Source organism: Pelmatolapia mariae, linkage group LG7 (genome assembly GCF_036321145.2).
Source record: "Pelmatolapia mariae isolate MD_Pm_ZW linkage group LG7, Pm_UMD_F_2, whole genome shotgun sequence".
NCBI lineage: Eukaryota > Metazoa > Chordata > Actinopteri > Cichliformes > Cichlidae > Pelmatolapia > Pelmatolapia mariae.
The window spans coordinates 27347587-27358817 of record NC_086233.1 but is presented as its reverse complement, the minus strand read 5'-3'; the positions used below and the strand labels follow the sequence as shown (position 1 = coordinate 27358817).

Here is an 11231-nt window from a genome sequence, read left to right as displayed (position 1 = left end):
AGTAGCAAGTTTACACGGTGCAATAGCCACTCTCTTCTTCAAGAGCACACACTCATCGAAGGTTGTGTCTTGTTGCTCAGGAAGCTTAACATTTCTTAAGACATACTAAAGTTCTGCAATGAAATCACACCACTGGGAAGCTCAGCGGAATGCCCAGACCGATGGTTTGTACCAGTAACTTTGCAACAAGAGTAGACTTGTAGTCAAGACCGCCTAAACCAAGACCAAGACAAGACCAAGACCAAGACAAAGTCGAGCCAAGACCAAGACCGAGACAAAAAAGTCTTTAAACTGTTCCTATATATATCTAGAGATAGATAGATAGATAGATAGATAGATAGATAGATAGATAGATAGATAGATCACACAGGCAAATGGGAATCATGAAGAGGCTGCTAGGAAAGCTGCAACCACCTGCAGAGGGTGAGGCAAGTCCTGAGGAGTCAGCTGAACGGTAAGAACAAGATCCGGGATATCAACACCTACGCCCTGCCGGTGATCAGGTACCTTGTTGGGATAATAAGCTGGCCAAAGGAGGCGATAGAAGCCACTGACATAAAGACAAGAAAGCTCCTTACCATGCATGGAGGGTTTCACCCCAAGTCCAGCACCCTGAGGCTGTACGCTAAGCGGAAGGAAGGAGGCTGGGGACTGGTGAGTGTCAGCACCATGGTCCAGTATGAGACAAACATCCACGAATACATCAATAAGATGGCCCCAACTGACCACGTGCTCAGTGAATACCTCAGGCAGCAGAAACCAAAGAATGAGGAGGAACAGGAGGAACCATCATGGAAGGATAGGCCCCTGCACGGTTTGTACCACTGGCAGAGGAAGTGGCTGACATCCAGAAATCCTACCAGTGGCTGGACAAAGCTGGACTGAAAAACAGCACAGAGGCACTAATCATGGCCGCACAGGAACAAGTTCTGAGCACAAGATCCATAGAGGTTGGGGTCTAAGACCCCAGGTGCAGGCTGTGTAAAGATGCCCCTGAGACAAGAACTTTGCTAAGAACTTTGTTTCTTTGCTGTATGCGCTGTGGTTGCTTTGATTGCGAGGGAGGGGTTGGAGAAAGAAGACAGGATAGCGTCTTGAGTTGAAAATACATATTCATCATGCATCATCTTGAATTTAAACAGTAGAGGTCACCCTTGATCTCTTTTTGAGCACATCATTAGCTCAACAAGCTTCTGTGTGGTGGTGGCTCCCAGTAGGATTTGCATAGTGTGCACGTTTGGAGAATCAGCCAATCATATGCCTAGAATAATCATGTGAAAGACTGCTGATGCTCCAGTATAATTTGACAGCTTTAAGTCACTCAGGTATTTTAAGCATATTTACAGCTAATTTTGTTATGTAGGTATATATAGCAACCATATATTGAGAACTGTCCTTAAATACAGATTGTATTATTTAATAATAGCGTGTATAAAGTGCTAATTTATATTAAGTTTTTGCTTCAATCATTTTCTTGAAATAGGAAGTGGTGATTCCTAAAATGAATCCATGTGCCACAGTGGCATACCCGTCATAACCTCTTTGGAAACCTTTGTAATGACTGACCCCCTCAGGCATCTGGTGTCCATCTCCGGCCTCTGTGGCTCTGTCTTGTGTATGAGGAGGCGATGTAGATAGGTCTCCCTCTTGCTTTTGACACCATTAACAGTAGTAATTTTATGGACAGTTTAAACAGTTACACATTGACTGAAAATTGTAGTTAAATTCAGTTACGGCAAAATTGTTCTGCACCCTGCTCTGGTGGCTTCTGACCATCTTCAGATTTCACTTGGACTGCATGAGACAATTTCTGTAGAGAATAACAATATTTTTTAAAAGTATTTTAATGACAAATTTGAAATACAATAAGCTTAAAAAGTTGTTTAATAGGCCACAAGTGTAGTGTACCTGAGATGGCCGCAAATAGCTTCTTACTGTACAGTGGACACAGTCATACCTAATAAAGTGGCGGAGATTTTAAAATTGAGATGCGTGTTTGCGTAACCCATACTGTATGTTCACACTGAGAAACTGAGACAGAAAAAAAAAGTCATAAAAAGTGTTCTTTAACCTTAATTAATTTACCATTGTGTGGGACTTGTACTTGTGCCATTGCTGTTCAGATTCACTGCAGCTATGCACAGGGGCCACAACTGGCACTGTCAGTGGTGAGTAATGTGTCATTTGGAAGAGCAGTGCCGCTGTGTGGCTGCACATAAGAGTGCCCGCTAGACAATGCACTGGCATCAGTAATGAATCCAGAAGCTTAATATCTGAGAAGAAAGAGAAAGAAAATTAGAAATTTAAAATCATCTTCATGGAAAATTGCCAGCAGGCGCATGGTTCCTAATTTCTTTCTTTCTTTCTTTTCTTTTTTTATGCATATTTGTCACACTGTTCACCAGAAGTTTTTACTTTTACTCCCTCTATTTTGAACAAATATCTGTACCTTCTACTTGCATTTTCAAAACGGGCTTGTTACATTTGGCTTAACATTTGAGGAATGTTATTATTTCAGGTCAGTGCAGCCCTTCAAACATCAAACTGATTTGAGCCTAAACAGTAACACGTGAAAGGCAAACCTGTTTGTGTAATAATCACCAGGGGACCTGGCATAAAAATAAATGAAAGAGGCAAAAACGTGTGCCATAGCGTCTTCTCGTTGGAGAACTACTCATGTTTAAAAATCACATGTTGGGTCTGTACATGTGGCATTATGTTTTTTCATATTGTGAAACGTGCTGCTAAACAAACTGAAGTTGACTGTGTAATTTAAAAGTTACATAAAAATATTATGGAGTTTAGTGCAGCATAAACAGGTTAGTTTGCTGTACTGTGGTGGATTTAAACTGTATGTGACTGGTGCACAGTTTGCGGTGCTCATGGTCAGAGTTTAGTCACATCTGTGTAGCAGAGATTAATATGAAGTTAAGCTGATGATATTAGATTCATTCACTGAATTCCAGCTTCATACCAACTTTATACCAGTCCTGTTGTCCTGGCTGGAAATCAGCCAGGACAACTCACCCTCTATAATGTAGGCAACAGGAAATAGAGCTACTTAAAAAAAATTGTTTCTTTTTCTCTGCTCATGTTCTGCTTAACTGATTCAAGCTGAGTACATTTATTACCATTAAAAATTAAAGTTTGTACTCCCATGTACTAGTAATATTTAATTATTACATTAATATAGCACAAGCTTCAGTTAGCTTTGCACAAAATAGCTGGTAGAAAACTACTTTTTACTTTCTTTGAGTACTTTTTCACTTAGTTGAGTAAAGAAGTTGAGTCAGTACCTCTGCTTCTTTAACACTAGTATCTGTACTTCTACTTACGTACAGAATGTCTTTACTTTTGCCACCTCTGCTTGTCACACATCACCAAATAAATTTTAATAGTAGACAATGATAGTACGAGTAAATACTATCCAAACTATGTACACCTTAATGCAATAAATTATTATGTCATAAATTAACTGTGATGTCATGAATTAACATTTGGAAAGAATTAATTGAGTGCACTTAACATGTTAAAGGCATTTTTGTGTTAAAGATGCTCAGTATTTAATTTGTTGCTAATGTTTAATATCAAATATATCATCTCAAAAGTAATTTTGACCCCAGAGCCTGCAAGATCCCTGAAGGGAGTCTCTTTAAAAAAAAAAATTAAACTGAGGCTTTTCAGACGTTTAAGACCACTTGAAAAAATGGCAAAAAATCATATTTTGCATGGTTGGATCTTAACAAAGTTCCAAGTACAGCTTTAACATGCAGCAAGAAGAAATGAGTCTCTCACAGCACGCCATCACTGCTGAGGTGGTGAGGTGACAGTCAGGCAGTCATTTGAAATTTCTTAAATGTTCCTGAGGGTTATAGAACAAAAAAGTCAAGTGGAAGACCCCAAAAAATTTCACCAGCACTCAGCTGGAGGATCCAATTGGGTGTCCATCAAGACACTGGACAATCCTTGGCCCAAATGAATGCTGTTACTGGTGCTGACTGCAGCCCCATAACCATTAGATGGCATCTGAGACTGAAGGGCTTCAAAAACAAAACCCGTCTTCAAAGGTCTCGTCTCCTTGAACGCCACAGAACTAACTGTTTGGACTTTTCAAGAGAGCACCAAACATGGGACATGGAAAGGTGGAAGAAAGTTTTATTCTCTGATGAGAAAAAATTTAACCTTGATGGTCCTGATGGTTTTCAACGTTACTGTCATGACAGATCCCACCTGAGATGTCTTCTACGGGCCACAGTGCAGGGGGCGCTATAATGGTCTGAGGTGCTGTTTCCTTCAGTGGAGCTCAGGAGGTGCAGGGGCATCAAATGGCTGCTGGCAATGTCCAGATGTTGCAGAGAGCATCCCTCAAGACTGAGGGACCTCGTCTGTGTGGTAACGACTGGGTTTTTCAGTACACAATGCCCGCAGGACAAGGGACTTCTTCCGGGAGAATAACATCACTCTTTTGGATCATCCTGTGTGTTCCCCTGATCTAAACCCAATTAAGAACCTTTGGGGATGGATGGCAAGGGAAGTTTATAAAAATGGACAACAGTTTCAGACAGTAGGTGCCCTTCGTGCGTCCGTCTTCACCACTTGGAGAAATGTTCCCACTCACCTCATGGAAACGCTTGAATCAAGCATGCCACAACAAATTTTTGAAGAGATCAACAATAATGTGCTACTCTACTACTTGGAGCTACTCATTACTGAGTTCATGTTTGGAACTTTGATTTCTGTTTTGGTGGGGTTTACAGGTTTTTTTGGAGGTGTGGTCCTAAACTTTTGATCAGCTGTAAAACAGCCTGTTTCAGTTTAAGCGTTCTTTTCAATAAATTACATGCTGTAAAAAATGTTTTGTCTCACTCCCATTTCTTCTTGTTTTTTTTTTTTTTTTTTTTAAACCTGTCCCGTTTGGTTCTTTTGCCATCAGAATTGTTGTCTAAAGGCGAAGAAAGATGCCCAACGGATTTACTTTACCAAATGGACCATCCCAGCCTTGCCGTAATGGTCCATTTGATTTACCTTTTATTGTTTATTTTATTTATTTATTTTTTTTTACTTGCTAGATACGGGACAGGGGAAAAGAAAAGGGAGAAAGAAAGAGGGGGGAAAAAAACAAAACAAAAAAAACCAAAAAAAAAAACAGCGGAGAAGAGGGACGGGGATAAAGGGCAAAAAACAAAAACCAACAAAATAAGCAGACAAAAAATACATATATCGATCACCTGGATCACCTGTTGAGAAAGAAAAAAGAAAACAAGCAGAAGAAAACGAGAGTAATAGAATAAACAACATCACAATGATATATGGGAATATAACACTAAATACTTAATATTAAACATTATTGTGCAGCACGTAAGATCGACAGCGCACAGTGTGCTTTGAGTTAGGAGCCAAAAAGGGTGTCGTTTGTGTGTGTGATCACCCGTGTGTACACCTGTGAGCATGAGCGCGCTTGTATTTAAAAGGTTCCTTAATGTAATGATCTGCTAGAGGGTGTGGGGGGCCACAGTCCCATCCTCCAGGGCATGAAGCAGGTATGGAGGAGATCAAAACTCCAGACATCCAGAGGCCCCCAGAACACAAGAGACCAAGGAAGACCAACAGAGGGGCAGCCGCGCCACTGTCCCAGAAAGAGCTGAGGAGAGTCCCAGATGAGGGGTCACTCAGCAGCCGCGGAGCAGAAGCCAGGGGGGGTTGCAGTGACGTGCCCGTGAGCTCCGCCGGCAGCCAGCTGTGCCTGAGTGACCGAGCCCCAGGCCGAGAGGCCGAGGGCACCCCACCCCCGAAGTGGCCCGAGCGAGCCCCAGGTTCCAGGCCCGGATAAGCAGCCACCAAGGAGTGAGCCGGTGTGTACCCGGACGCCCACCCCCGGACACAAAGAACCACCAACGCATCGATGTCTGAGGGCGTCTGCCACCGGCAGGGGAAGTGGTGGGGGGAGATAGGCCTCCAAACCTTGGAGGGCCTGAGATGTCCCCAGAGAGGTGGCGTCTGATACCCAACCTGACATATAGACACAGACATACAGGCACACTCAAATACAAACATCCATTCCCACCCTCATGCTCTCATAGGCAATTACTCAACACTCAACCAACGTGGAGACAGACATAAAGAGACGCTGTACACACAATCACACTCCCCAAGCATACTCTAAGAACCGGGTCTAGGTACCCTTGCCCCTGGAGGGGGAAACTGCACCCAGACCCAGGTGGTGTTACCCTTTTCCCTGCAGTGGGGAGAAGCAGACTGCCCCGACTCCGCAGCAGCAGGGAGGCCCCACACACCAGACCCCAGTCGGACGGCCAACTCCTCCTCCTAGCCCCCCCGCTCTAGCAGGCCGCAGAGACCGGGGGTGTGAGAAGACTCCAAACCTCCCTCTACCCGCTCATATGTAGTGTTGATGTATATGTGTTCTAAGGTGCAATTAAAACCCAGGAGGGCATGGAGCTACCTGCCAGAGAGCAGCAGGTAAGCGCATAGCCCCTCCTGAAAGCCCTCAATGTCTACGTGTATTTAAAATTGAGAGGTGGGCAACGACGCCAGGGGTGCGGTGTACACCCTGATGGTAATTTGGAGTCCGTGTTGTGAGCCCACCCCCAAGATCCTATATGTATGTGTTATGAGAGTGTGAGTAATGTGAATGTCTAAGTTGTGAGATAAAATTGAGGCAGAGGCAGCCAGAAGGGGACAGAGGGGGGGGATGCCTCCTCTGCACCCTGGTGACACACCCCTACCCCAAGGCCCTGCATGTGTGGGTGATTGTGGTGGAGCGGGAAGAGGGAGGCAGCTGGAGATGGGGAGGGAAGAAAGGGAGGGGCAAGTGACCCCTCCCTGGGGCCAGCTCCCCCGCTGACCCCAGTAAGCACCCCCATGCTCTGCAACCCGCCAGGGAAAGGGGGCCCAGGCCCATCCGGACCAGGGCCCAGTGCAGCAGCGCCGCCCGGCCCCACAGAGCCCGGGACAGCCCACCCGACCCCACTACAGAGAAAACTGCACCCACCCCATCATCCACTCATCTTCCAGACTACACAAGACAATAGACGCCCAGGCTGAGATCTTCCTCCACCTCTCCTATATCTCCCCCTCCTGCAGAGAGAATTCCTGAGGAGAGGAAAGCTCCTGCAAGATGTGACAACTTCCCCCACCAGTTGAAGAGTCCCCCAGGTGGCTCGATGCACCGGCGGCGCCCTGCGCCAGGACTGGGCCCCCATATACCCACTCGCCCACAACCCCAGCAACACACCAACCAGGACCCGAGCCCCCAAGGCCCGGCCAGGGCCCCAGCCCAGAGACGGAGCGCCCCCAGAACCTCACGCCTGTCCCGGACCCACCCAGGGGCAGCCAGGCTACCAGGTCAGTAACCCACGTCCGTCAGCACAGACCCTCCCCTAGCCCCGCTGCACGCAGCCACGAGGAAACCGTCACCTAAGAGCCAACAGAGCCCTTAATTGGCCATGACCGCTACCCCGGGTTGAGCCCCCCAAGGAAGATGCTCCTGGGGAACCCCCCGACGCCCTAAGCCTGTCCCTACCCCCACACCAATCACAACAGTAAAGGTGGGACCAAACTATGACCCCCCACCCCCACTAGGTGATGGAGCTGATCAAAGGAGCCCAGAGCAATTGATCTGATGTGGTGGCAGAGGCTGTACTAATGTAATCTAATAGATAATTTCTATACTGGTTAGAATTAAGATTATTTTTATTTTTCCAGTTCATGAGGACTGTTTTCTTGGCTATGCATAGGGCAGTGAAAACCATTTCTTCTTGTTGCATGTTGAAGCTCTGCTTGGAACCTTGTTAAGATCCAACCATGCAATATATGATTTTTTTTGTTTTGCCATTTTTCAAGTGGTCTTGAACTTTTGATCGGGACTGTATGTAAATGACATGTTGATCTGCATCTGACTCTCTCTTCAGGCTAATCTTGAAACTTAATTGCTTTATATTGTATTTCCATGTCAACAGCTGTGTCCACTGGTCATTTAATAAGTGTAATGCAAGGTCAACTGAAAACTGTACCTAAATTAATTTACATTCATTTTCAGTGTCCTTTTCTATTTTCCAGTTTCCGTGTTTACGTCTAATGATAAAGTATGAACACCAGAGGGCAGTAGAATAACTAGTAACTACTTCATTTTTTGCCATCACAAGTGAGTGGCATCCCAATATGTTGTTGGCTTGCTTAAATTCCTACTTTCATCCAACTAGATGTCTGCAGATTTGTTTAGAAAGTGTGAAATATTTTTACCTTATTAATATTATTTTGTTTGGCATCATGTCCTGTATTCTTTTTTGTATTGCAGGATGGCACAGAATCAGTGGTGAAGGATGTCCTCCCGGGAGACAGCGTCCACAGCCTGCTCAGTATTCTGGACACTATCACTGTGAGCTCCTGTTTTTTCTCTCTCTAGGTTATGTCCTCATTTGCCTTCTGAAGTGTCTGTGCCAGTTTGATTTGTTTATTCATTACCTTCATGCCCCTGAAACAAAATTAATGTACTTTGTATTTGCTGTAATTTGTTTATTTAAAGCTGCATCTTTTCGACTTTGTTTTTCTCTTCTTAAAATACATCGTTGGGATCCTTTTCACACACTCAGATTGATGTTGTTTGGAACTGATTGTGCAGTAATGAACTCAAACCACGTATGTAATGTATAGAAAAATCAGTTATTACAATAGAATAAGTTTTTCATATCTTGTTACTTTGTTGCCATTGCATACAAACCATTTAAACACTATCACACTTGTGTTATAGATCTTTGAAGTGTTGACAGTTATTTAGGCCACATTAAAATGCTGCAAGCACAGGTACACGTACAGGTCACATAATAAACCTTGGGGAAAGTATCCTTAGCCCAATTTATTACTTAGAGGACAGTTCCAAATAGATAGCTGTGAAAGATGTGGATGAGATTTCTCTGATTCTTATCTTCGATTTTGCCAGGGTTATCCAGCTCCATATAAAACTGTGTCGGCACGAGCTGCAACTCGCTCCACCATCTTACGCTTACCTGCTTCAGCCTTCGAGTCAGTGTTTAAGAAATACCCTGAGACACTTGTACGCGTCATTCAGGTAAAAGAGTGCATGATGTAGTGTTTGTTTTTTCTCCAATTAAACATCTAATTTGGATGTAGCTACAACATGATATTTAGTATATTCTGCTGGGGTTTTTTTGTGTGTTTTTTTCCCCCTGTTTCAGATAATTATGGTGCGCCTCCAAAGAGTTACCTTTTTGGCTTTGTATAACTATCTGGGCCTAACAACTGAGCTCTTCAATCCGGTAGGAGGAGATTTAATTAGTGCACACCTACAGTATTTATGTGCATACACATGGTCACGATGACTGTGTCACACGACTTGTTATGTGCTTGTGTATCAACAGGCATAGAACACACACACGCGCATGCACACACACATGCACACACGCACACACGCACAGGCTAATTTCGCACAACATTAAGCACAGCAATATAACCTGGTCCATCATAGATCATAGAAAATGAATAAAATAACTAAACACTTCAACAGAAACAGGGAGCAGTAACATATATATCTGACTTATCTCTGGATTTATGATTATTAAATCTAATCTTTGATTTAGAGTTAGGAAATTTATAAAAAAAAAAAGAAAGTCCATATTTCAATGTACTTTAAAATGTTTTAGATTTTAGTTATTCTATATTTTAAACTAGCCTTAAACAGATTAATTCATAAAGTAAAATATTGTTGAATGTGTGGTAGTGACATTATTGGTGATTGTAAACTGTTGGTGAGGAATATACTTCATCTGTACAGAGCTCTGTTGCATATTTTAAAAGAAATTCAAAATTATTTAAAATTATTTTAACTTGATATTTGCTACATAGTTGTAATTGCCAACAAACCCTTGAAGATTATCTATCCCGTCCATATTTGACTCATCATTGAAAGATTATTCTCCACTTCCAGGACGAGTTACTTGCCAGAACCACTGAAAACACTGCAGAGACAGGTCAAGCACACACACAAACATGCACTACATGCCGTTCAATTTCAGCTTTGTCTTGTATTGAAACTGATCCAGTGCTGGCACTTGACTTTGCATTAAACAGATGGTGTAAAAGGACAGCCCTTCAAACAGGAAGCTGAAATCCACCTCTATGCCCACTGAATGCACAGGTGGGTCACTGCCTTGGACATAAGCGATCATCAAATGCCACATGGCTGTATTAATTTCCTGCACAGATGTACTCGTTATCCTAATCCTTTGTTTTCTGAGTTACAGGTAATGGCCTGAGCCTGGCCTGCGAATGAGCTCGAGTTACCATTGAGGAGGCTCCATCAAGTCCTATCACTCACAAAGTAAGGTCTGCTTTTTACACTGAAGCGTGGTGACAGGTCTTGTGTGTAAATGTAACACAATATCACAATATCTGCTGCATCTTACCTACTCCTTCCATAGTAGTTTCTCTCCTGTGCCTGTCTTTGTAGTCTAGTCTGAAGAAGAGTGTGACAATGCAACACACACCATCTGAAGTATTTCACTATACAGACAGTGGAGGGCACGCTGATGCTACCTATCTTGGTAAAAGCAGTGCAATCCTCCAAGCTGCTAAGAAAGACCTGCTGGGAATCATCCAGCTGCAGGTGAGGGGTTAATTGGAGAAAATTCAGCTGATCTGATCCTTTTAAATTTATTTTTGTGACATGTTAAGTGTTAAGTGACGTGAACTGTGGACCCCGATCGGACACAGTGTCTTGAGGTATGCCATGAAGGCGGAGCAGCACATGATCCGTAAGCAGTCTCGCCGTCTCTAAAGTGGTGGGCAATTTGGGCAGAGCAACAAAATGTGCAGCCTTGGAAAACCGGTGAGTATGGTGGTGTTACCTGAAGACGATTACAGTCCAGTTATGAATTCCAGGGCGATGTGCGACCAGAGCCTCCTCAGGATAGGTAGGGGCCTGAGAAACCCAGCAGGCAAAAAGTTGGACGTCTTTTTTCTGTGCACAGGTAGGGCAAACAAAATCCTGGACATCCAAAGCAAGAGATGGCCACCAGAACAGACGTTGCAAAATCGTGCGGTGTCCTGCTGAGTGTTTCTGTTCAGGGTCTCTGTCTCCCATGTAAGAGCCCCAATAATGCAGGCCGCGGGCAGGATAGCCTTCTCCAAGGCCTCACCTGATGAGGAAAGCACATGTGGCTTCACATTTGGGAGCTGGGTCTGTAAGTAATGGTTAG

General features: G+C 43.9%; 1 protein-coding gene across 1 annotated transcript; it reads left to right on the top strand.

Moving 5' to 3' along the window:
* Positions 1-383: 383 nt before the first annotated feature.
* LOC134631712 (patatin-like phospholipase domain-containing protein 7) lies at positions 384-10616 on the top strand. Its single transcript, XM_065471478.1, has 10 exons — positions 384-454; positions 609-814; positions 8077-8102; positions 8315-8395; positions 8957-9085; positions 9213-9293; positions 9962-10004; positions 10105-10171; positions 10278-10359; positions 10484-10616. The coding sequence occupies exons 1-8, from the start codon at positions 384-386 to the stop codon at positions 10161-10163; spliced, it is 696 nt and encodes a 231-aa protein (XP_065327550.1). The 3' UTR covers positions 10164-10171; positions 10278-10359; positions 10484-10616.
* Positions 10617-11231: the final 615 nt, after the last annotated feature.

Coding starts and splice junctions, on each gene's coding strand:
- LOC134631712 (XM_065471478.1), top strand. CDS start 384: ATGAAGAGGCTGCTAGGAAAGCTGCAACCACCTGCAGAGGGTGAGGCA. Junction 815..8,076: donor GAAGGATAGGCCCCTGCACG/GTTTGTACCACT, acceptor TCTATTTTCCAG/TTTCCGTGTTTACGTCTAAT. Junction 8,103..8,314: donor TGTTTACGTCTAATGATAAA/GTATGAACACCA, acceptor TTTGTATTGCAG/GATGGCACAGAATCAGTGGT.